The sequence below is a fragment of the Pelodiscus sinensis genome, chromosome 3 (genome assembly GCF_049634645.1).
Source record: "Pelodiscus sinensis isolate JC-2024 chromosome 3, ASM4963464v1, whole genome shotgun sequence".
NCBI classification, from domain to species: domain Eukaryota; kingdom Metazoa; phylum Chordata; order Testudines; family Trionychidae; genus Pelodiscus; species Pelodiscus sinensis.
Window position 1 is genome coordinate 79,339,329 of NC_134713.1, and position 27,512 is coordinate 79,366,840.

The 27,512-nt window shown below is 38.4% G+C and overlaps 1 protein-coding gene across 1 annotated transcript in view; it reads left to right on the forward strand.

Annotated features, from left to right (window-relative positions):
- Positions 1 to 27,284, forward strand: part of SLC16A10 (solute carrier family 16 member 10) — a 115,656-nt gene extending 88,372 nt beyond the window's left edge. Inside the window, exons 4-6 of the mRNA XM_006123210.4 lie at positions 16,435 to 16,578; positions 19,008 to 19,236; positions 21,188 to 27,284. Coding sequence (XP_006123272.2) covers positions 16,435 to 16,578; positions 19,008 to 19,236; positions 21,188 to 21,420 — 606 coding nt within the window. The 3' untranslated portion in view covers positions 21,421 to 27,284. The remainder of the gene's footprint in view (positions 1 to 16,434; positions 16,579 to 19,007; positions 19,237 to 21,187) is intronic.
- Positions 27,285 to 27,512: the final 228 nt, after the last annotated feature.

The following is a 27,512-nucleotide window of genomic DNA, read 5'->3' on the forward strand; positions in this document are numbered from 1 at the left end:
TGCTATACATATATTTTTGTTAGTCTCTAAGGACATGTCTACACTGGGGAGTTATTTCAAAATAGTTATGTCTGGTGTGATTTTGACATACTTTCCCAATGTATACATGTCGCAAGGTGCCACAGGACTACTTCTTGTTTTTAAAGTTACAGACTAACTTAGTTACACCTCTGAGATTTCTTACCAGTTATTTTTTAGCAGTTTCCTAACTGGGGTTATTGAGCCTGAAATGATGGATTTGCAAAGCAAAGGATTTAGGCTGACTGCTCTACACTTAAAAATTAGATTTACATACTTGCCATCTCAGGACTGTGAAAAATTCATGTCCTGAGCACTGAAGTTAGGTTAGTCTGTCCCTGTGTGTAGGTAGATTGATGGAACAGTTCCTCCAACATATAGTTAGTCCATCTCCTTGAGAAATGGTAATTATATCAAAGGAAGTGTTTTTCATCAATGTAGCAAGCATATGCATTATAGCAGCATTGGTTTAGTGCTGTAGATGTGCCACTGTATATCTGTAGGATAGGTGTACCCTTAAGAGAGAAATATGAATGGATGAATTGCTTATTCTATTCCACACCTTCAGCAAAATCACACTGAAAATGTTTGATAAATAGCTGCTATCTATCATGGAGGAAAAATCAGGATTTCTTTAATTTTCATGAATGTCTGGTGTAATTCAGTAACAGCTTCATGATGCAAAAATGATTTTTTTTTAAAAATGCGTATATGCAACAGTGAAAATTATGATGTCATGGTGATATATCACTTTGTGGCAATTAATGCATTCAGTACATTAAATGATTCTGTATGAAATGTCATTGCTGGTATTAAATTACTGTCTTGTAAGCAGGCATTATTTGAATTTTTTATTAAAATTGTGACTTTTTTTGGTTACTTTGTTATAATTGTATGTAGTCTGTATTTCTTCAAAATAGTGAGTAACTCCTTTTTTTAACTCCAGAGTAGATACCACATGAAATAGAAACAGCCTGAGGCGCTAGACTTTTGTTTGCTTTTGAGTTTTCCAGATGTTCCAGAAACAAGCAAAATGAATTTTAAAAAATGATTTTGATGCCTTTCTTGTATGAGTGAGGAACTAGCACTAACTAAACAAATGAAAGTTACTAAACACTCTTTAAAACTTCAGAATTTTGAAAGACAAAGCTAAGATACCTTCTATCACTAAGGTAAATTGGGTTACACAAAATATAGGCAAAAAAAAGACTCTCTTTTAACATGCCAAAAGTTCTACAGCACATAAGAGATTCTCAGCTTCTATTAGGATGCTTGTAAATGTGTGTTGAGGCCCAAGATATAATTAAGGCTATCTTAGAGCTGGGGAAGAAGAGACTACATAGCTTACTAATTTAAAATAGTTTATTCTGTTTACTGTATGCATTTCACATACAGCTGCTCTGCTTGCAGAATGGTCTCTTCAGTATTACATAGGGGTAATTTAGGGTTCAAATTGAGGAATATGGATCCAGTATGTAACAGCAACTTGTGATCTATGCTGCTTTTAATGGCATTATACTTTCTGATGATGCCTCAAACAGTTAAGTAAAGATATGTATGAAATGTAAGATTTTAGAAAATGATCTTGAAATAGCAATATCAAGGATTTCAAGAGATATACTAGAACAATGGTTTTCAACCTTTTTGAGCATACAGATGGACCCCTTATCAATCTAGTAAAATTTGATGTGCCCCCCATAATATAATTGCTTTCAAACATTCTATTACTTGATAACGAACTATTACACATTTCAAATGATTATCTAAACAAATATAGTAGTATTGAGAGATAATACAGGGTGTTCACATTGAAATGTAACAACTTTGAGGTGCCATATATTTTTATCGAATAATGCAAACAAAAGAATATGTGCACAGCTCATAAGTTATATGCTTAAGTTACATTTGGCATATAGGTACACATTATTAGGGTACATTAGGATACACATTTGACATGTGCACCATTTGTAGCACAAACTAGGTCACACCAATCCTCAATTTCTCTCTGTGGAATAAAGTAAAAGGTTTGGGAATGTGGCTAGTCCCAGGGAGGCGCAGAAACAGGCAAACTATTACTAAATAGCTTTTAAACTTTTATTAAAGGGCGTCTATGTATAAGTTATTATTTTATCAATTTCTTACATACGTAGGCACCAAATAATTATTAGAATGACCAATAAGCAAAATGCAATACAGTAAAGAAAATTCCCTGAGGTTTTTCTAAATCCCAATAGTTGTTAACAAGGGACCAGGGATTATTAACAGTTACATTTACATCAGTCTTTCTTACAAGACTAATCATTTATCTAAAACTTTTAACACTACTACTTAACAATACCTCTAAACAATTTCAGATAACAATATTACATTTAACAGACACACAAACAACAACAACAACAACATATTTGGTATACGTTACGCTCTACAGGAACTCGTTTGGTTCGGTGAGCGGGAGGTGGCCCTCGGGTGATCAGTCCTCGGACCTGGCTCATATTCTGCCTTCCAATGTTTATTTGGGATTCCTCAATTTGATACAGGAGGGGAAGCTGTTTTATAGAGAAAGCTTTTGCACGCTTTTTGTGATAGGCTAGCAGACCCTGTCTGTTAAGTGACAGGAGTAAGGAGGTGAGATGGTTTCCTGTTTTTCCTTTTTTGCCTTATCAGGCATGGTACAATCAGCACAACCAGCAAGAACTTTATATTAACTTTTCAGGTCTGGTTTTTGTTCCTCTTCTTCACTGATCTTTAAGTCACATAGTGTAAGGGTTTTTCATCAAGGGGAAGTTAACATTTTGCTCGGATGGCAATACACGCGAGAGGCCTGGCGAGCAAAGAGCCTGCTTTCACACTCTCCACACATTACCTAACATCACAGGTGTCAACCTGAAACATGGAAGAACATAAGGACAGAAATTTAGATACATGATGTGATATCTGTGCAAGATTTAGCATTCTCACATTCATACATTAAAAATTTGTTTCAAAGTTGTAACATTTCAGTGTGGATACCCTGTACTTTCTTACTTAATGAGATGGTGGCTGGTGCTGGAGAGTGGATGACAGCGCAAATGTCTAGTCGGATTTATGACCGTTTCAGCCTTAGAGCTGATTCCACATTCAGTCGTCTCTGGTACTTTAATTTTAATGCAACCAGTGCAGAAAATGCAGTCTCAGAAATGTAAGTTGTTGGAAAAGACAGCAAGTATTTTGCAACCTTGTAAGAAAGTTCTGGATATTTAGTAACAACTTGTAGCCAAAAGTCAGTAGGGCTTTTGTTTGAAGACAAGCTTCAGTGAGTTGTCACATGATAGTTAAGTGAGACAGTCCTGTTATTGGGATGTCAACTTCTGTTTGGCGGTAGCAAGGTCCACAAGTGGTTTTCTGATCCAGTCGTTTGTGTTGGTATAACAGGAAAATATTCACACAGCTGTACTGTGAGGTTTTACATGTACTCTCTGATTTTACCTTATCTGTGAGTTGCATTTCCGAGCTGGCCAAAAAATTGGACAGATTTGGAAAAAGTATAGTTGGACCAATCAAGTTGAGATGTCTGCAGGTCAAATTTCTTGATAGTGTAAATTTTATCATGGACAGGGAAGATGGTCATAGCTTTTCCCTTTAGGCTTAGATTAAGTCAATTTAGGTAGCTGAAGATGTTGGCTAAGTAAGCCAATTTAGATAGCCAAGGAAACTCAATGAGGTGATGAGAGAGAGTTCAAAATGATGGTCCAGCAAAAAAAAATCCTCACTTCAACATGCAATTCAAACAGGCGCGAGAGAATCTTTCCTCTTAAAAGCCAGACAACTTCTATATGAAGAAGTTGGCTGTAATCACTGCCCATCTTGTCACACAAAGCAGCAAACCGTCTTGAATTCAATGGATGGGCCTTCATGAAATTGACTATCTTCACCAACTCATCCAAAACTGTCCTTAAGTCAGCAGGCATTATTTTAGCAGCTAGCGTTTCCTTGTGAATGCTGCAGTAAATGAATGTAGCTAACAGTTCCGCTGCTTTAATTCGAGTGACTACTCCGGTGTATTGGCCGGTCATTGCACAAGCCCCATCAGTACTGATCCTCACTCATTTTGACCGGTCAATATCATGCTCCCTAATGAAATTGCTTACCACATCAAAAATATAGCCTCACCAGTTGTGCATGTGGTCAAAGAATTGCAAAAGAGAAAGTCCTCTTGGACCTCTCCACTGTATTCGTATCTGACGACTGAGGACATTTGAATGGTTTGTGATATCCATTGACTCATCAATTTGCAAAGAATAGAAGTGACTTTCTGCACCCGCTGTCAGTTATTTCTTAACATTCTGAGCCATTTTGTCAATTCTGTGTCAGACTGTTATTTGAGAGAGAAATTAAACCAATCTGTTTGCCAGCCTTGTCTCTGAGCTTTACATTCACCATCTCTTTTGCTGTGGGTAATATCAGTTCCTCTCCAAAGGTGTGTGTCTTTCCTGTCCTGCACCACCTAATAAGAGGCTTCCACTGCCTTCACATTGTCACTTCCTGTGGCTATATGCTCAATTAATTTATTACTTTCCTTAAATTCTTTGTTTTTCTTCTCAAAAAATTCATTTGGCTTAAACATATTCACTATGTTTTGTTTCAATTTGATGCCAAAAATTAGCTGATTTTTAAGCTTTTATTTGACAGCACCTCCTTAGAGTAAGCATAATGGACATCGTTCAGATTCATTGCCAGTTCATGTACATTTGGAGTTAGGGTGTACATCACTATATTTTTGCATTTTAAGTTTACTTTGTTTTGAAGTGGAACTTGACATTCAACAGTCTCCCGGTTCCTTTCTTTTCAGCGTCCTTGTCTTGATCCACTGATCCATTTTTGCTAGTAGCCCAACTAAACCCTTCCTGCCACTCTACTAGCTTTTGAACAGTTAGAGCAGGATGATGTATTCATGTAACATGATCATTTCAGAAAAGAGAAAAGATGGTAAAAAGTGACTGATCTGTTTAAACAGACTCCACAGTACAGTCCCAGCTTGTCAGCTTCACCAGGGGCTGAGGGATGTGCGGACTGCAGGGCATGGAGCTTCTCAGCTCCCATTGGTTGCTGTTTGCTGTTGTGTTAGTGGGAGCTGAGACACTTTGTGCCTGCAAGCAAACTCAGACTCTGCAAGCAAACAGATGTCCCAGCAGAGTGTGAGAACTTTCCAGGGTTGCTTCCTAGCCCAGTAGAGCAAACTGCTGGTGCCATGGGACTTTATACACATGGAGTGTCTGCAGGCTTGGAACCTGTCAGCTCCCAGTTCCTGCCTTTTCCTGTTCTGGGTCAAGGGGAGTGACAAGAAGCGGTAGACAGCACATCCCTTGGCTCGCGCTGCTTCCTCAACTCCCGCCCCCTCCATCTCCTGAGTATCCACAGAGGATATGATGAGGGAGCTCTTATGGTCAAAGGCAGCTCCTTCCCTGGTGCTCCTGTCCCAGCAGTGCTGAAGTGTAAACAGGTGGCAGGAGAATGGATGATTGTGAATGGTGAGTCCTGGGTGAGAATTGCCTAGCAGAAAGTCCCAGTCCTGTGGTGGGCCTGGTCTTTAAACTTTTTGTGGACCACCAAGGGTCCACGGACCACAGGTTGGGAACCACTATGCTAGATCTCAATATATGGATCTTTTTGTATAAAGATCTCAAAAACATAACCTAAATTAATATAATGTCACAGTAAAATTGTGAAATTCAATAGGTTTGGTTCAATCTATCACAAGTGAGGGAGAAGCTTCTCCATTTCTGAAGAATTTACATTATCACAGTAACTGACAAATGATCCATACAAAACACAAGGCAATTTAATAGAATTTTCATAACATCCTCAATTTGTTATATAATCTGCTTTGCTTGTAAATCTGCAAAGAAAATCAGTCCTAAATAACAGCCAACACTGGGAAACAATCCTTCCATTCCAGTGCAAAACAAATTATTTTCTTTATTTATCAGCTTGTTACTGAAAAATGGATAGTCTTCTGATTGTTTTATACTTTTCTCCTTTAAATATTTAAAGAAATAAAATTTTTGATGGAAATCTATATCTTAAATTATTGTTTGTATTGCTGTAGCACCCAGGGGCTCCATTTGCAGTAGGTGCTCTGCAGTGGCACACTCCCATCTCTGTAGAGTTCTCAATCTAAGAAGGTAATGTGACATATGAATGCCGGATAATAAGGAGGAAAGGGGAGGAAGGAGTATAGCTTTCATAATTGATTATTCTGAATTAAACACATCCACTAGTCATTAGCATTTCAGAAGATCTGGCATTCAAATACCATAATAGATTAATCTCTGGCTCTAGTTATGTCAGAAGCAAAGAAAGCTGGGAGGAAGCCAACCAGTAATAATACTGTAATGCTAAAATCTTAATGTTTTGTGAGCAAGCAATGCTATATAGCAGCATAATACAGGTTTGACTCTGTGGTCTGGTGACATCCATGGTCCACCATGGTTTAAGTTAACTGGATGTCCACTTATCGTGTGGATGTGGCCAAGTTTTGTGTGATTCCCATAAAGTTTTGTTTACAGCCACCAATCCTGGCTTTCTGAGCTCTGTGCTGTTATTCAGCTCTAATTTACTCCCAAATGTCTTCTAAGAGCCCTGTTTGCAGTGTAAGTGTTGGTAATGCTGCTAGACAACATTGACCTCACTGAGGTTTGGCAAATTCTCTGGTTTGGTACCAGTCAGATCCTGAGGATGCCAGACTAGAGAGGTTCAGTCCATACATATGCTTTCAGGACAAATAAACTCTTTTAAATCTTGGTCTTAGATCTTTGATCATAAACCAAAGTGTTTTAATATCTGAAAGAGCACCTACTTGTGAGAGATTTATTTTATAATTATTTTGCATATACTTCTAAAGGATTCCTTCATCCCCAATAGCAGAAGCTCTTTTAACCAAATCCAAATGTTGTAACATTGTAAGATATACACATGCAATCTTCTTGACACACACCCCTTCCCCGGAGTTAAATGGGTGGTTAATTTATGTCTGTCTGACTGTTTTAAATAATCCCTGGCAAAAATGTATCCATTTACAAATTATATGAAATAAGATTTGCAGATTGAATATTTCAGTTACATACTTGTCTGGGTTCATGTCATTTTCTACAGAATATAAGGTTTTTTAAAGTTTCTAGTTCATCTGATTAAGAAAATAATCTTCTAAACACAAATGAAGGTTAAGATGATGCAATGCAATTTTTATAAATCTGCATAGACATAGTGTAGTGCCTTTGTTTTTAGGAGCTTCAACACATTGCAGCAGGATCTAGCTAAAGCTGTCAGTCTAAAATTATCTTTCAAATCCTTCTGGCTAGCAATGAGATTGAGGTCAGTTTCATTTTGCTGGATTATATGAGATAAGGTTGGAGGCCCATCCTGGATCTTTGAGCACTCAAATTCATACAGAAAATAAAATTCAAGATGATAATACTTTTTACAATATTACTGGCATTGGAAAAGGATGACTGGTTTACATCCCTCGACTTTCAGGATGCATATTTTCACACAGCCATCCACCCTGCTCACAAGCGTTTTCTTTGTTTTGTTGTAGATTCTCAGTACTACCAATACAAAGTGCTTCCTTTTGGACTCTCTACGGCCCTGAGGGTCTTCTCAAAAGTGCAGGTGGTTGTCACAGCGTACCACAGTGTCATTATATTTCCTTACCTAGATGACTGCCTTCTCAAGTTGTGCTCACACAACAATTCCTTCTGCTCGGTCAGTCACAAAACACTTATTCTGACACCTGGGCCTTCAGGTGAACAAAGCCAAATCGACACACTATTCTACACGATACAGTTTATAGGAGCATGTCTTGATTCGACAACGGCCACTGCATCCTTACCTACAGACTGTTTTTTAAAAAATTGTGGCCTTGGTAAAAACCTTATGATCCAGCCCCTGTACAATAGCACTCGAATGCCTTTGGCTGTTGGGGCACACAGGAGTGTGCAACTTCGCAGTTGAAAATGCTCATCTGCCCATGAGATGCTTACAGAGCTGACTGGGACAGGTGTACAAACCCAATGTCCATCCACTATCCAAATTCCTTGCTCTTCCAGGGTAGTAAAGGAATCCTTATGCTGGTGGCTGAGACCAAGGAAACTGTGTTCCAGTCTCCTTCTACCCACCAGAACCATCCATCTCCATGATGACAGATGCATCTCGTACAGGACGGGGCGCCCATCTGCGTCATCATACCTGCCAGCGCCTGTGTCCAGCTCCAATAAGAATTTGCACATAAATGTCCTGGAACTGCGAGCATTCAGAAATGCATGAGTCAAATTCCTCCTATTCATTGCCAACAAAGATGTCAGACTATACATAGACAACATTGCAGCAATGTTTTACATAAATCGTCAGGGTGGAGCCCAGTCTCAATCATTCTGCTCCGAGTCCATAGAACTCTGGCACTGGTGCCTGAAACACAACACAATTATCACTGCAATGCATCTTCCAGGCACCCTGAATACAACGGCTGATGCACTCAGAAGAGCCCTCCTGGTCGAGCACAAATGGCAAATGAACATACAGTCCAACAGTCAATGCCCCCTAGTCTGTTCCAGGGCAGGAATAGGCAAGGGATCAATGGGGAATGCCTTTCTCATCACTTGGATGTCCCACCTATTCTACGTGTTTTCTCCGATTCCCCTATTGAACAGGGTAGTTCACAAGATAAGGACAGGGCCCACCTCATACTTATAGCACTAGCATGGCCACGCCAGCCATGGTTTCCCTTCTTTGCGGTGATGTCTTGTGCCGCACCAATCCACTTACCTTGCATCGGGGAACTCCTCCTTCATCAGGGCTCCCACAATACCCATCCAAACCTCCACTCAGTACACTTGAAGGCATGGTTCCTGGATGGTTCTCTGACCTGAAATTGACTTGCTCACAGCAAGTACAAACGGTTCTTCTACACAATAGGGCACAGAGCACCTGCAAGACTTATCTTCAGACATGGAAAAGATTCTCGACATAGTATGCTTGTCAACAGTTGGTTCCTTCAACATCCCCTTTACCTACCATCCTCGACTATCTCCTGCACCTAAACAAGCGGGCCTCATAATAAGCTTCATTAAAGTTCACCTTGTGGCCATTACTACATTCCAATCCAAGATAGACGACTCATCCATATTTGCTTATCCACTCACCAAGAGGTTCTTAAAGGGCCTGCAGGCACTTTATCCAGATATCAATGCAACTGTGGGACCTGCATTTAGTATTGAATGTTCTAACTAGGCCTCACTTCGAACCAGTGATGATCCCCTCATTATTACACTTGGCTATGAAAATGGTTTTCCTGGTAGCCATTACCTTGGCCAGAAGGGTAGGAGAGATCGCAGCCATAATGGCGGATTCCCCCATATACCACCTCTTTTAAAGACAAGGTCACTTTATGTACCCATCCCAAATTCATACCCAAAGTACACTCATCCCTCCATATCAATCAGACAATATATCTTCCCACCTTCTTCCCCAAACCACATGCCAACTCTTTCAAGATGAAAATGCACACTCTTGACCTGTGCAGAGTGCTCTTTTTACCTGAAGCGAACGGGACCATTCCAAGCATCTCCCAGACTATTTGTTTCAATAGCAAACCACAATAGGGGCCAGGCCATCTCATCTCAGAGACTCTCCTACTGGATCAAGCTTTGCTACACAGTCAGATGTGCTCCCTCCAGAGAACATAAGGGCACATTCAACCAGAGCTATGGCTACCATGATAGCTTTCCTCCGTGAAGTACCTATAAGCGACATCTGGGCAACCACCACATGGTCCTCCGACCACACATTTGCAAAGCACTATGCACTTATGCAGGGACCTCTTTCCAACTTGAAACTAGCTAAGGCAGTTCTTTCCACTGCTTTTCTGCCAGATCCGAAGTCCCTACTTCCCTAAAGGGGAATTGCTTTGTAGTCACCTAATGTGGAGCATGCACGGGGACATCTGTCTCTTGAAGAGGTTACTCACCTTGATAATAACTGATATTCTTTGCGTGTCCCCGTGGGTGCTCCACAACCCTCCCTTTCTCCTCTCTACTTCGGGATCCTGGCCTTCCTAAGCCATGGTTTCGGGGTAGAGAAGGAACTGAGGAGTGGGGGTGGGTTGGAGCTCGCACATGCACAATGCCTACAGTCTAATAGCACAGGATGGCTGATGTGTGCCTGCGCGGCCCCAGAGACACTGCTATGAATCTCCACTCTGAGGATCAGCAGCGGTCCACCGACCTAATATGGAGCACCAACATAGACACTCATGTCGAAGAATGTCAGTTACTATCGAGGTGAGTAACCTCTGGACTCAGTGTTTAAATACAGCTGCACAATTTCCTTGCACAGATAATCTTCCTCACATTTCCAGAAAATAGTTGTCTGTCAAAGTTTTTTGAGTGACTGTATGCCACTAATATTCCTTAAAGGAAAAAAACCTGCAAAATGACTTCCCAAAGAACAACTTTGAGTATTCCTTTACAACTGGTTGCTCAGGCTACATCTAGACTGCAGCACTTTTCTGGGATACCCGGAAGTATCTTGGAAAAGCAATGCCGCATCCAAGGAACACATCCACTTTTTTTCTGAAAATTTTTTTGGAAAAGCTGATGTACTCTATCACCGTCCCAGTAAACTTCGTTCTGTGAGGCATAAGAGACATATCAAAAAAGCAGATTTTTCCGAAAATTGGCTCCATGTAGACGCCCCAAATTTCAGAAAAGCCTCTTTTGAAAGAACATTGGAAAAAGATATGCAATTTGCATACCGCAAATTGTGTATCTTTTTCCTATTTAACTCTGCTGTCTAGACACAGCCTCTGGTATTAATTTCACTGTCAAACTTTTTGTGAACCAAAAATGTTACTTCAGAAATGTACCTGAAACAAATCCAGAAGATATAAACATTTGTGTAAAACAGATATCGTTTATCTATTTGAGTTAATAGTTTGTCTAGATTATTTCTGTCTTTTAAAAATTCAAATAAACATGTAGTCTCATCATGTTCATTCCCTTGACTCCTGTTCAAGGAGTTTGCTTTTAGTTTTCCTTCATTATTCATTTTTCTGTTACGCACCCCTTTTTCTTTGAGAGGTTCCAACCAGTCTCTTTTGTAGAAAGATCAATATGAAGATAGATTTCAAAAGGTGTTCCATACTCATAAGTGATTCTATGTTGAATAGATATATCTTCATTTGTAGGCAATTTCAGAAAGTTAAAACAACTCAGATTTTTTCCACAATCATGGCTGTCAAACATAAGCACTATTTACTCTTTGTTTTTTCTCACTCACTTTACCACATTTCAGTCCCATGTGAAGTTCTAAGTAGGATACTAGTGTTGTATAAATCCAGTATGGTGGTTATATGGATATTTCTAATGGATCAGATCTTCATAGCTCCTATGCTTTTCTTGCTTTTCTAATCTTTGATTTATCTCCCTTCAGATTTCAACATCTGCTGCAATATGTTTGCACAGGTTAGTGAAATTTACTCCCTTTGTCCAGCTCTGTAATTATCCTACACCCTTATTCCTTCTCCAGTAATCATCAGTGTTGACCTGGCAACGTTTGTTCTTGGTTTGGCTACTTTTCTTTTGAAAGTCAGACATTCTCTGTATTTTATTAAGGTAGAATAGAAAAACCTAAAGGAAACAAAGTTCAGTTCTAATACATATTTCCTTTATTAGTAATTTTTATGAAAGTACAATTAACTATGGTCTCTATATAAACAACAAGAGGGAAGAAAAGTCACAAATACCAAAGTATAAAACTCAAAGGTAAATCCAGTGGTTACTGTATTTCCATTTTTGTAGGATTCAAATAAAAACTAATTGAAAGAAGTAACCATGTATTTTAGGTTGTGGATGTACCCAATTTTATTAAATAAGCAGATGTCTAAGGATAAGAGTAAATTTATGTCTACCAAGAGTACAGTATCAGCAAATCAGCAAGTGTCACTTCTGTTATTTATTAGCTATTTCACTGCTGTGGAACCAGATATCCTAAAGTTAATGTATTGTGATTTCATTTATTAGGATTTCTCTGACTACATACTTTTAAAAATGTTTTGATAATATAAGCCACTAATAGAAGATTGATTAGAAAGTGGAGTATACAAGTTCAACATGTGGAAATGAAGTGTAAAAGAGTGTATTCTTCTTTACAAAATACTATACAAAAGATGTCAACCCTGACTTAGGTATCTGTGTGCTTAATCTGAACAATTTTCAGATCTTCTAAAAAAATGAAAAGGATCCCATAAGGAAGTTTCCAAAATAGTTTGTTGTGAAAAAGATATTTGTATTTTCTTTTTTATTTTTGTTTTAAGATGTATGAATGCAAATATTACATTTAAAGAAAATTGTCTTCCCCTTTTTATTTCCGCCTCATACATCTTTAAAAACTAGAAGTTGCAACCAACTTGTCTTCATTTATCTTCATACACAATTAGATTATTGTCATTGATCTAAGCTCAATTTTGGCATTCTCGACTTCCAGCTTGGTGCTTATTAGGGATCATTGGGCACACAGCCTTTCCTGAGACTAAGGAGAACATAAAAGATAATATCATGCAGGCTGTTGGTGATGATTTCAGTTCAGTGTGATAACTCATGTGGAAAACTAATGTAAGTAGTAGCATATTAAGTAATGATAGAGAAATTTCAAAGGTTCAGAGACTTAATTGGTTCCGAAAGGCACACAATTTGCTTTTTCCAAACCATACAAATCTCTTGAGTTGTGTATCCTTAGCCTTGAAATCTCATAAGACCAAGATTCCTTGTAGTATCTTTCTACTTTTGGTTGAATCAAAAATCTCACAAGAACATCCTTTTCACCGGTATTTTGGTACTTTGGATCTGGTTCCAATGGCAGTTTGAAATTGCTGAGCTGTGTGGAAATTAAAAATATAATAGGACATAGAAAGGAGAAGTGGGTAAGATTTGGTTCAAGGTGTTGGGTCAGTTTTTATTTTAGACAAATAGGTTTGCTGATCTGAAGTGGGGTCCACTAATTGCTGGGGCACCTCCTACTGGCTGACCTGGGGATTAGCTTGACCCAGAAAGTTATTTCCTGTTCTACCACTCATCCAGCCACCTGTCTGTTGGTGTCTCTCTCTGACTCAGGATGCTCTCTTTTTGTGGCTTATCCTTCTGGCCAGATAACTATAGTAATGTCCTCCACTTCCATGGAATCCCATACACACTGTATCCAGCAGTCTTCCCATTCAGCCTGGTCTATACTAGACCCGGAAGGTTGGTTTAAGGTATGCAACTCCAGTTATGTAAAATGCGTTGCTGGAGTTAGCTTACCTTAAGCCGAGCCATGGCGGACACAGTGGGAGGCCGACAGGCACGTTTGTTCCTGTCAGCTTCCCTTACCCCTCGCAGAAGATGGAGTACTGGATGTCAGCGATGGCTGCCCTCTGCATTCGATTTACGGGTCTATACTAGACCTGCAAAATGGAACACTAGAATTTTGTCCTCTGGAGTGTTGATATTCTGGTAAGTATAGATGTGGCCTTCATATCCAGACTGCCACTTCAACCGGTGGCTGGCAGGGAAATTCAGGCCCACTCTCTTCTATGGGTTTTGGCGCTAAAATAAGTAGTTATGGTCAGCCATTTTTCATACCTTGCTGCTGTTTCCATGGACTGCTTCCTATGTTGTTTCTATCAGGCTCCTTCTCCACCTTCCTCTGGATATGTTCTTCCCTGTGAAGCTATGGAGAGGAGGAAACTTGGCCCAGAGACAAGGACTGCAGCAAGACCTTCTCTCTGCAGCTCCTTTAAGTTTTTGAAAACTGTTATTGTGCCCCTTCTCAGTCTTCTCTTTTCCAGACTAAACAAATCCTGTTCCTTCAATCTTCTCTCATTGGTCATTTTTCCTAGACCTTTAATTATTTTTGTTGAAGCAAATGGAGTTACATCAGGGATGAATTTGACTTAGTGTCATTTGCTTCACTCTCTTGAATATTATTCACTGCTTTGAGAACCCAGTTCATTAAAATTATGCTTTTAAAAACTGATACCCTGAGCCTACTTTTGATAGATCCCATGGATTCAATGTTATTATAGTCAATGATCATTTTAAGAATTATTGTGAATATTTCTTCATAAGGATAACTTAATTGTTTGGCTGTCCTGTGATTTCTGTGAAGGGTGGCAAGTCTGTGATGTGATATAAATTAATGGTGACATACAGGAGTCATGAATGGCATACAGAAGAGAGTCCCTCACTAGAAAGATAATTCATAATGATTTGAAAAGATTAATTTGCATTACATCACTTTTTTTCTTTTAAATTAAGCAAGGATTGATTTCAAATGTGATACTAGTGTTATTTTTGGTCAAATTTATCTAAGAATCTTTCCCAAGATGAAACTCAAAGTAATTTTGTTTCATTTAACAGGCTATAAATGTGTGTGACCACATACTGAAGACCCCTTTAGTATCAACTAAAACCATAAAGCTCCCTAAAACAACTTTAAAGAATGACTTACCAGAACCTAAACACACCTATGCCAATAAATTTCATTTAGTGCAGGAATCTAAACAAATTGTGTAAAACCAAATGCAGCGCAGTTATCAAGGGTGAAATCTGTTTTATGTAGAGTTCTGCCTGGGAATTTTCTCTTTTATTGGTAATCTTGTTGATTTAGTAATCTGTTTAATTTATGTTGACAGAATAATAGAGCTTTTCCTGACTCTGCTAATGTGTGGCTTCCTGATGTTTTCTTGTTTGCTACTGTGTTGGGTCACAGGCTTGGCCTCTTGCATGCTCCTGCACCCCACTCGCGCTTCCTGGCTGGAATGTTGGGTGGGGGGCCAGGGGAGGAGTGGGGCAAGCCCATGACTCCACCTCCTGGCCAGAGCAAGGCAAGCCCATGACCCTGTTATCTGGCTGGAGTGTCTAGTGGTGGAGTGGGGCAAGTGATGGGATAGGCTAGGACAATAAGTGGGTGGACCATGGCCCGCACAGGCCCTCACATGGCTATGCCCCTGAAGCACTACTTCTTTTCTGAATTAAGAAGGCACACTTCCATTGCAACTTTTTTGAAAATGAGTCTCTGCAGAGATGTTATTTTGTCTTTGCATGAAGTGCGTGCAATCTTATAAAACAGTAGTTTGAAATAAAGGCAACAGTTAGGATTTTCTTCTCCTTTTCAAAAGGGTGTGCTAAAAAAAGGAAAGTGGACAGTGAGTGCTTTTTTTACAGATGTGAATATGTAGGCTCTGATTTGTCAGGAGAGCATTCTGGGGTTCAAGAAGTACAGTTTAGTGAAACTTCTTACTTATGGAAGCAATTAAACAACTGAGAAAAGGGCAAGAAAAGCTGAGAGACTTACCACGAACTTAAAAGCTCAGCAAAACATTTGTGTGTAATGGGCTTTATTTTCTGTTGGCAACTAAAGAGTTAATTATCTAATGATCGGGCTACTTCCTCATTATACCAATGATTTGAAGAGGGGATAAGTAAGAATATTTAAACTGAACAAGATAGAAGTTGCAAGAACATGAAACTGGAACATAGGGAAATATAACTGGTGATAACTGAAGGCTGATTATTTTCAGATTGCAGTTAGGTTACCAGATGTGGAATTATATTAAGTAGTGACTGAGAGCCATGTATGAACATTTTATTTTTTGCCAGGTGTGGGAATGGAGTAAGTCTACTTAGACTTTTTAGACATAAGAAAATACCTTGATACTTTTTGGGAGTGATATTTAAGATAACACAGGGTGTGTCTAGACTACAGAGTTTTGTCGACAAAAGTGGACTTTTGTCGACAAAACTATACCTGCGTCCACACTACCGTTGAGTTCTGTCGACATAACGTCGACAGAACTCAGCAGTTTTGTCGACTCTGGTAAACCTCATTTTACGAGGCATAACGCCTTTTGTCGACAGAGTTCTGTCGACAGAAGGTGTTATTGCATCTAGGGTTGTGTCTAGACTACAGGGTTTTGTCGACAAAGCAGCTTGCTTTGTCGACAGAACTGAATGTAGCCTAGACGCTCTTTGTCGACAGAAGCTTTGTTGACAGTATCTGTCAACAAACCTTCTGTCGACAAAAGCCTGTAGTCTAGACGTACCCACAGAGTTCAGTTGCCAAATTTATGTATTTTCAAAAGCACTCTTGAATTGGATAACTGTGTATACAACTAACCAGCCCCCCTTTTTAAATAGTTTCTGATGTCAGTATCTCATGTGGCATTTGTAAAACATTTTTAAAAATTATAACAAACAGCATTGGTTTACTTTCTGAAAACTAAAATGTGGTTGAAAACAGTATGTGTGGTGGGGAAAGAGGAGAGTTATAAGAAATATTTGAAAAAAAAATCTATTTCCACCTCATCTTTTCTGCCCTTCCTTCCTTTTCTGTTCTTTCTTTCCACAGATGCAACATGTAAAAGAGAGGCTTGGTGAAGATGTACAAGAAGAGGTGCTTCTGCTGTGTCTTGGCATCACTTCAGGGATTGGACGATTGATCTTTGGCAGAGCTGCAGACTATATTCCTGGTGCCAAAAAAGTTTATTTACAGGTACAGCTTCTGCATGATAATTCAGTAGGCTAAAAGTCAGCTTTGTGCACTTTTTCTCATTCTTCTAATTAATATTTTGTTAAGATCTGAGTTGGTGATTAGGTATATACATACAATCAGTTCTATACATGCAAGACGAGAAGCGACTGTCTAGGAAGGAGCATGGCGGAAAGGGATCTAGGGGTCATAGTGGACCACAAGTTGAATATGAGTCAACAGTGTGATGCTGTTGCAAAAAAAGCAAATATGATTCTAGGTTGTATCAACAGGTGTGTTGTAAGCAAAACTCGTGAAGTCATTCTGCCGCTCTACTCTGCACTAGTTAGGCCTCAGCTGGAGTACTGTGTCCAGTTCTGGGCGCCACATTTCAAGAAAGATGTGGAGAAATTGGAAAGGATACAGAGAAGAGCGACAAGAATGATTAAAGGTCTAGAGAACATGACCTATGAAGCCAGGCTTCATGAACTGGGCTTGTTTAGTTTGGAAAAAAGAAGATTAAGGGGGGACATGATAGCGGTTTTCAAATATCTAAAAGGGTGTCACAAGGAGGAAGGAGAAAATTTGTTCCTCTTGGTTTCTGAGGACAGGACAAGGAGTAATGGGCTTAAAGTGCAGCAAGGGAGGTTTAGATTGGACATTAGGAAAAAATTCCTAACTGTCAGGGTGGTCCAATATTGGAATAAATTGCCAAGGGAGGTGGTGGAATCTCCCTCTCTGGAGATATTTAAGAACAGGTTAGATAGACATCTGTCAGGGATGGTGTAGATGGAGCTTGGTCCTGCCTTGAGGGCGGGGGGCTGGACTCGATGACCTCTCGAGGTCCCTTCCAGTCCTATGATTCTATGATATGCAAAACTATTCATTTTCATTTTAAATATAATTTTTAATGTGGGCCTTGACAGTCACAAATGAGGTGCACATATTTGCTGTTTCCAACAAATTTTGTAAATTTATTTGTTACAGAAAAATCAGACTTGCCCTATTGAGAAATGTAATTTTCATGAGAATTTTAAGAGAAAAACAGCTTTTTGTGTGTGAAATAGTATAACGTTTGTGTATTCCAAAACACACTTTTAATTTCAATGAGAAAAAATTGGAAGGAAAATGACTGATTTTTGTTGTCTTGAAACCAGGATTATTTACTAGTTTCACCAACATTTTTTTAGTACAACTCTACTGGAGATGGATGAATTAGTGTGCCTATCATTATAATTTGTGTGATTGCATGAAACCTTACTTTTTTGACACACGAGTGTCACGAGTGGTGTGATATTTTCCTGCTGTGTGCATTACTTTTCCCTCTCAGTTTGAGAACAATTTAAAGCAGGCTGCCTCTGGGTGCATTTACACAGCACTGTAACTCAAAATTGCATAGCTCAAATTGCATATCTTATTTCAATGCTATTTTGAAGTAACTCATTTTGTCATTTGGTGCTATGATTTGGCGCTTTCTAAATAAAGCGCTATTTCCAAAATCTCCATAGAATGAGGTTTACAGAGATATTGGAATAGCTACAGAGAGACAGGCAGTCTTTCACAACATTATTATTCACAAAGTGTGCAGTACACCAGTATCTTTCATCTTCAGTAACTCTAGTTTTTAATTAAATGCCTGATTGTTAAAACTAGATATCTATGCCACTAAGATTCTACCATCATATAGTGAAATGACTAACAAGGGCTCTCCTTGCAGGGGGTGCTGGGTGTCTGAGCTGAGGGGTGCTCTCAGCTAAGCTCAGGAGGGGTGTGTATGAATAGGCTGGTGGGTATCCTTCAGTTGGGCTCTGGGTCCTAGGACTTGAGAGTATTTGGGCTGGGGGACCTCTGTGGTTGTGCTCTGAGGAAGGAAGTGATGCAAGTGTTTGAGCTGAGGGTCAGGGAGAAGTGGATGTCTGGTCCCCTGATGGGACTGTGGAGGAGGAAGGATCAGAGAAATAGGAACTGGATTGTCATAGGCTCTTTTACACTCTACTCTAGAGGGGGATTTTTAGCATGTGTTTGTTGTTATAGACATAGTTGCTGACTGGTTATGTGGAAAGAAATTACCAAAATAATTAAAACTGGCCTGATTTATATAGTGTTATTTTGACAAATGAAAATCATGTGCATTCTTTTTTATTTTACTATCTCATTGGTATATATTACTTTTTCTATACTGTAGTTGCTTTCTTTTATTAAATAAACATTGTAAGCAGATGTACAGGTTTTTTTTTTTTTTTAAACATGTTGATGTACTGGGAAACTGAGTCACTTATTACTGTGGAGTAAGTAGTAGAAACTTTGGCAGGAAGCAAGGGACTTTTATGTGGGGTTTTTATATAGTAAATATAGGCAGCCTATTTAATTCCTCAGTTATTACTAAGCGTGAATTTATATCCTATTTTGGACACTCATTGATTTTTTTTTTTAACTTTTTCGACAATGTATAGGTGGTTTCATTCTTCTTGATTGGCCTGATGTCCATGATGATTCCACTGTGTCATGTCTTTGGAGGTCTCGTTGCTGTCTGCCTCTTCATGGGTCTATTTGATGGCTGCTTCATTTGTATCATGGCTCCTATAGCATTTGAGCTGGTTGGTGCACAGGAAGTCTCACAGGCCATAGGATTCCTGTTAGGACTCATGTCTGTACCTATGATAGTTGGTCCACCCATTGCAGGTAAATGTTGTAACAATCTGTATATCTAACATAGATCAATTTATATCAAATATTCATTTTCTGAATTCAAGATGAGGCACATTAGCATTTGTCTCCTCTTAAAGTTTTGTGCCATTTTGTTTGCTCCAAAATATAGGGTTACGTATCTTCTTTCCCTGTATCATTGATTTATCTTTAGTTTCCCTAGTTTACTTTTTGTCCTTGAATTGTTTTTTGTCCTTGGTATCTTCAAACACACAGGTATAATAGTTTGGCCTCCAAAAAGGAAGAACAGGCTTTCAGGTTGGGCTTAATGTTCTGTTTCTATTTCTGAGTGTACAGCCATAATCTGTAGTCCTTTGATCATCATGTGTGCAACCAACTAAGACTGTATCTGTTCTGCATACCACTGACAGCAACATGTAGTGTATATACAACTACCTGCTGCAGTGAAAGGCAGGCTGTATCCACACAGTGATGTGTCTGCGTAAGGCTTTGCAGTGGGGAACTGCCAGAACCTTTTCCCACTGCTGGAGTCTTTCATTGTGAGGGGGAAAAGACTCTAGCAATGTGGAGGCAACAGGACACTCCTTTGCTAAAAATAGTATTGTAGACCAGAGGAGGCATTGCTTGTGTTGTGGGGTACATAATCACAGGGTTCCTTAGACCTTAGTCCATCCTGTAATTTTCAGCATATATAGTCATATGCTTCCAACTCATCCTAGGTCTACCCTTTTCTTGTTGGATTTTTTGGCTTTCAACTGAGAGCCATTATTGGTGGTAGGTTACAATCCATTCATAATACATGTCCCTAGACATTGATGTCTTCTCTTACAAATGATTTGCAATAGAAATCTCATTCTAGCTATTTTTCTGACCTCATTGTTCGTTTTTCTTTCCTCATAGGTTGAGGAAAGGTCAGATCAGCCCTGGCCGCTGCAAACAGGGGCTGCTTGGTAGCAGCAGCCTCTATCTGTGGGCTGGCCCAGCTCCTTGCTGGGACCCCTGCAGATGGACTGCTTTGCAGCAGCCTCTCCTATTCTCCTCCTCCCCTAAGGATGGTGCTGGGGGAAACGGCTTTTAAGCCAGTTCCCCCCAGCACCAGCTCCTGTCCCTTCCCGCCCCCTTGCTGCCTCTGATGGGGGGAGTGAATACTCAAATCACTATTTGACTATCTGATAAGCTTATGCTTTTACATCCCTCCTGCTAACATCATTCTGTTACTATATATATGCTTTTAAAAATCTTTGCTTGGGTTAATAATTTGAATTTGACAGAAATGACATTTATTGGAGCACAAAATACCATATTCTAAAGCCAAATATGATTTTATGCTTGGACATATTTTTCAAGATTAAAATGTTAGTTGTTGTTCAATAAAATATATTAATAAACAAAATGTTCATTATAGAATTTCAGAATTTGTTTCTTTGTGGAAGTAAAGAAGAAGAGAGAGAAGCCCACTTATTTTAATCTTTTTATTTCTAAATTATGGCCCATTAAGAGAGCAAATCAGTTGATATTTTGCAGAGGATACAGATTGGTGAGCTGGCAAATAAAGGCAGTGATGGAGATCAACCTGGACTGTTTGGTAAACTGGGTGCAATGAAATGTGTATTAATGTAGGCAAATGTAAGGAATACATATAGAAACAAATAACTTAGGCAATATTTACATAATTGGAAAACTGTACCTTGAAAAACAGTGACTTGACAAAAATCAAGGGGTCTTTGCTGATAACCAGCTGATTGTAAGCTCAGAAAATGGTACTCCTGCTAACCTGATTGAGACTTGATGTTGTTATTGGAGTAGATACCTAAATCATTAGGTGAAATTGTATATAAACGGTGCTGTGCTGGTGGTGATAATAAATAGATCCTCACAGCCTTAATGTCTCTGAATCTATGAATACGTAATGCAGCTGCTGAGATTTTATTCAGAGCATATTCATGATAATTCTCTATTTCCCCAGGTATACTACGTGACTACTTAGGTACCTATGATGTAGCATTTTACCTGGCTGGAGTTCCTCCCATTATTGGAGGAATTATATTGTGTTTCATCCCATGGGTTCATGAACAGCAGCAGCCAAAAGAGAAAGCAAAAGCTGTCAAAGAAACAACTAAGAAAATGCTGGAAAACGAAAGCACTTCAATCTCAGGCCCAGCAGAAAAGCCCAGTAAAGAACCGGAGTCTGTCGTCTGATGCTTTATCTTTCCACTGGACTGAATTCATTTTTTATAGGAGTTAGATTCCAATTCTGGATTTCAATTGAAATTAGCATATTATTTTTAATGGAACTATTGCTCAGACTGCAGTTTTGTTTGGCAAAGAGCTAAGAACCTTTTATATCACTGAGCAGCTCATTTAGGAGTTCCCGAGTCTAGTTTCAATCTATATTTTTATGGCATTTGACGTTTATAGTATCAAGATATACCTAGTGATCCTGCACGGAAGGAAATATTTTGTTCTAATCCATCAGAGCATATTTCTGGAAGCGTGAAAGCTGTTGAGTTTAACTGACTCTTCAAGGGTGACTTCAATAATTTTACAAACTATGCAGTGGAGCAAATTTTTGTAGTGTTTTCCTGGAATTTCTGGTACCTCTTATGACTGATTTTTGTTTTGATTTCTTGTGCCATTTTTAACACTTTCTAAAATTCTATATTATGATCTTGAATAGTCATCTTTTTTTATCCTAATTCTTGCTGAAATTATCTTGCATTGAGAGCTAAATTATTTAACAGATCCTCAGCTTTACTTTCTCTTAACATTGTTGTATTTGCTTATGCCTAGTCTGAGCCACTTTTATGCTGATTTCTAAGCAGCCTAAACATAAAACATTTTAGGATCAGTTTATGATAATACATAAATTAAACACTCAAAGTGAAGGACATGAACTCACACAAGCAAATAGTCAAAATTAAGACTGTTAAACCATTACTACATCATCCTTTGTCCCCCCAGTGCTATAGTGAATCTGATTCTTTTTCAGGTAAACTTTGGAGTAATTGATAATGTTTAAACCATACAAAGTGCAATACTTGGGTATAATAATATACAAGTTAGACAAAGACCAAATTCTGAATTTCTGTATTTTTCCTTCAAAGATTTTACTCTTTAAAAAATAACAAAAAGACAGCTTTAAGTGATTAAGTGTTCAATAAGATGCAGCTGTTCATGCCAGTAAATGGAAACCTATTATACATAAGAGCCATTAAAGCAATATTAAACAAATCAGGAAGAGATTTTGCACTACGTGAATATTACAGGATTATGGTTCTTCAAAATTTTGCATGTGATACAACTGCATCTTTTCAGGAAATATAGAGAAACATTTTGCATGAACAATTACTTACCTTTATATTTATTACGTGTGTACTCTTAGGTATTATAGTTGGGGTAATTTTTCCCAATATGCATTACTTTACACTTATCCACATTAAATTTTATTTACCATTATGTTGCCCAATCACTCAGTTTGGTGAGATCTTTTTGAAGTTCTTCACAGTCTGCTTTGGTCTTGACAATCTTGAACAGTTTAGTATTGTCCGCAAACTTTGCCACCTCACTGCTTACCCCTTTCTCTAAATCATTTATGAATAAGTTGAACAGGATTGGTCCTAGGACTGTCCCTTGAGGAATGCCACTAGTTACCTCTCCATTCTGAAAATTTACCATTTATTCCTACCCTTTGTTTCCTGTCTTTTAACCAGTTCTCAATCCATGAAAGGATCTTCCCTTTTATCCCATGACAACAAACATGTGGACAAGGGGGATCCACTAGATATAGTATACTTAGATTTCTAGAAAGCCTTTGACAAGGTCCCTCAACAAAGGCTCTTGTGTAAATTAACACCTTCAAAGAACTCTAATAGATTAGTAAGACATGATTTCCCTTTACAGAAACCATGTTGACTTTTGCCCAACAAATTATGTTCTTTTGCATGTCTGACAATTTTATCCTTTACTATTGTTTCAACTAATTTGCCCGGTACTGACGTTAAACTTACTGGTCTGTAATTGCCAGGGTTGCCTCTAAAGCCCCTTTTAAATATTGGCATTATATTAGCTATCTTCCAGTCCTTGGGTACAGAAGTTGATTTAAAGGATAGGTTACAAACCACAGTTAATAGTTCTGCATTTTCACATTTGAGTTCTTTTAGAACCCTTGGGTGAATGCCATCCGGTCCTGGTGATTTGTTACTGTTAAGATTGTCAATTTGTTCTAAAACCTCCTCTAATGACACTTCAATTCAGGACAGTTCCTCAGATTCATCACCCACAAAGGACGGTGCAGGTTTGCTTCAGTCTTCACGGCTGAGGATATTAGGGAGATTCCCAAAGAAATCATTTAGTCTCTTTGCAATTGATTTAGTCTCAATCAATAGTCTCTCTTTACAGAAACTATATGAGCAATCACATTATTCTTGTTCTTGTGTTTCCTTCCATGTAATATTGTTCAATATTTTGTGTTATCATTGAAAAGTCACAGAAACCTATGTGTATTGCAATGTGAAAACCATCTTATTAATTTCATTTGACTTTGAAAGGAAAAATGAATATTTATTTACTTGCTGATGATTTCAAAAACTTGTCTATAAAAAGCTAAGAATAAATTCCATTAGAAATGGTCAAGAGCTGAACACAAGAAGGAGCCATAGGGATCTGTACTTGAGCCAATGCTATTTAATATTTTCTGCCAGACAATTTATAAAGATATTTTATTGCTGCAAATTTGTATAGATGACACAAATAGGGTAGTGGTAAATAATGATAGAATGATCTAGATCAATGGTTCCCAAACTTTTCGGCATCACGCCCCCTTTTTGATTTTTGAAAAAACCCTCAACTTCCCCCCCCCCTCCCAAAAATAGCAGCAAAACTTGTTGAGCAAAAAAAAAAAAAAAAAAAAAGGAACTGACCGGGACCGAAAAACAGTTGTGGCCCCTTTAATTCCCAGGACCAGTGTTTATTAAACAAACAAACAAAAGGTGCTGGTACTCCAGGGGAACAGTTGTTGATACTTCCCCTCCCACAAAAGCTTGCCTTTTTAAGAGCAGAGCAGGAATTGCCCTTTTAAGGAGGCCATTTTGAAATCTGCCTAGGATGCTCCATCCTCCCCCCACCCCAGCCAGTCCGCACATATTCCAACAGACACCTGAGCCAGGAAAAACAGAAAATACCGGACATTTCACAAGGTATTTTCTGAATTTTTTTTTACTGGACGGACTGGGCTCTTTCTGGGGCAGGAGGAGGGGAGGCGATTGACCCGGGGGGGGGAGGATTTCTTTGTGCCCCCAGGTTTGGGAACCTATGATCTAGATGACTCTGCAAAGTGGACCCATTTGAAAAATGTGTTTTATAATATAAGCAAGGTCATATAGCTAGAATCAAAGAATAATTTCTCAATTACAGGATGTGACTGAATTTTTGAAAGTAATGATTCTGAAAGGGACTTAAGATTTTTTGTGATTAACCAATGAAATGTGATGGCTGAGCTAAAATCACCCTGAAATGAATAAATGGGAATACTGAGTAAAAATAGAGAGATGGCATTAGTTATGTTGATGGCATTTGATTGATCATTGTTACAAGATTATATTCTATACTGGTGTTCACGTTTTAAAAAGTATGTTGAAAAATGGGAAAAGTTACTTAGATATCTATGGAATCAGTGTCTCTTGAAAACATATCCAACCGCTGGCAAAACAAACAATAGCAATCTTTTCCCCATTCATATGAATTCACTGTTGCATGATCTGGTCATACAGTTTTTGTAATTCCCAACTGAGTTTCTGGATAACCGAGTCAATGCACTCAGTACTTGAATGTTGTAGCTTTGACTTATAGAAATCCATTTGCTGATTAAGCACTCAGATACTACAATGATAGGTATAAGAATCTAATATAGAATTGTGGTTTTGGTTCCAGGATATATGCAGAAGAACATTTTAAAAAGTAAATATTTGTCTGAACAGAAAGCCAGTAGTTGAGGAAAAATAATTTAGGTTCTTATTTTTTAACAATGATGTAAGCACAGTACCTGTAATTCTTCATAGTGTTTTTATTCGTAAATACTTGGCTGACACTTTTTATATGCCTTTTGTTCTGGTATATGAAAGGTGTCAAAACAGTTTTAAGAATTTCAGAATTGTGTATAGAAATCGTAGACTGGCTTTATTTTATACTACAGTGTGTGCTAACACTGAAGACACTGACAAGTGGTTGAATGTCTTTGCAGTATTATGTATATTATTTTGACACCAATTAACATTCATATTGGCAGCCTTAACACCATTTTTTTTTCTAAATCTGTTTTGTTAAAAGCATAAGGATTAAATGTCTGTTATTCATGGTGCTAAAATAATTGTAACCAAAACCTCAAATTACTCAGAATAAAGCAGTGCAACTTTTGTAGTCTGGCACACTCAGGGTCTAACTAGTGCTGAACCAGAGTTTGCCAAACCATAGGAAGTCAATATTGTACTAAATGGGTCTCTTTATTTTTATATCACTGAAGTGAATAAACGGAATAGCCATTGCAATGCTGTTTAATAATGTGTGACTGATGCACCCTATATAAGCTTATGACTAGTCAAGGCTTATCAGCTCTTTTTATAACTGTTAGTGTTTACACAATTTTATTGTATTGGTACAAGGAAATAAGTAGATAAAGCATACAAAACATGCTTATGAATGCTTAGCAGCATTATCAACACTTCCGTTGCTTGCTAGGCTCTTGGAAGACATGTAGGGGTATTTTAGAGCTAAATAACTGCATAGAACATAGAGAGCAAGGACTGGTAGCTATAAACAAAATTTATGGGATCGTGGAAAACTTGGACACACCCACGATAAGCAGACATCCAACTAATTAAAATCATCCTAGACAATGGATGTTGCCATACTAAAGGTTAAACTTTTATAGCTCATCAGTGGATTTTAGTTTTATAGGTATCACTATAGTCCACTTAGGTTTTCATATGATCTACTCCTCCCTCAGATTTGCATTTCTGTATAGAAAAAAAGAACTGCTTACTTACCTATTTACAATTACATTCTGATTAGATTTGCTCCATTTAACTTGGAGTTACATTACATTTTAAATGAATATACGGTGCAGCCTAATTCAGTTTAATCACACTGGTTAAATATGAAAACCGCCTGAATGATTTAGGAGCCTAAATAATTGACTTTCAGTGGCACTAAGGCTCCTTTTTTACCCACTGTTAGGGTTGCCTAGCCTCCTGGAGTCAGCATCAATCTCCCAGGGTATGTCTACACTACCACCCTAGTTCGAACTAGGGTGGTAATGTAGGCAACCAGAGTTGCAAATGAAGCCTGGCTACACGCGGCACGGAGTCCGCACTAGCGGACATTTAAAAATGGCGGCGCCCGGTTTTGTGCAAATGAAGCCCGGGAAATTCAATCCCAGGCTTCATTTGCAACTCCGGTTGCCTACATTACCACCCTAGTTCGAACTAGGGTGGTAGTGTAGACATACCCCCAGTGACTAATAAAAGCAATCATGGAGATTTTAATATGATATTTAAAAAAAAAAAAAGACATTACATCATGCTGGGGGGGGGGGGCCCTCCCAAAATAGTTTGAGTTGACAAACCTACCCACTATGAATATTTGTCCTCTTTTGTAAAATCCCTATTCTAACACGTGAGCTATATGATGGGAAGCCTGTACATAAAAAAAGAAAATTAGACTAGGGTAGACACTGTTGTAAACTAGCAAATTATGATGGAATAACTTTCCCTAACATTCCCTAAAGGTTCTGGCATAAACATTTAAATGTAGATTTCTGTGCTGAGTGATAACACTGCTCTTGATCTTACTCAGTATTTTAGAACTTTTCTCAACATTTTAGTGCATTTTATTAAGTTTTTATCTTGCATTATCCATTTTGTAATGTGCAATCAAATGTAGAAGAAATAAATCACTTTAGCACAATTAACTGTTAAACCATTTGGGTTGACAGATTCTCCTACATGAAAAAAAATGTGAAATCTCTTCTTACCTGAAAAAACTGCAATAAATTTTTAATGCAAATTGCATATATTTGTGTGGTGTTTTATGTCTATATTTAAAATTCCTCAGAAAATGAAATTCAAACAGAACTAAAACTCTCTACAAGAAGCACAAAGTTGTAATTTAGAACAGAATACAGCATATTGAACTATAGGCTTCTAGAGGGCGGGTATCATGTCCGGAGTATAACGCTGAGCCAAAGAACGTCATTGGCTCATCATTTGGTTCATAATTGAAGTCTAACTTCTGGAGGT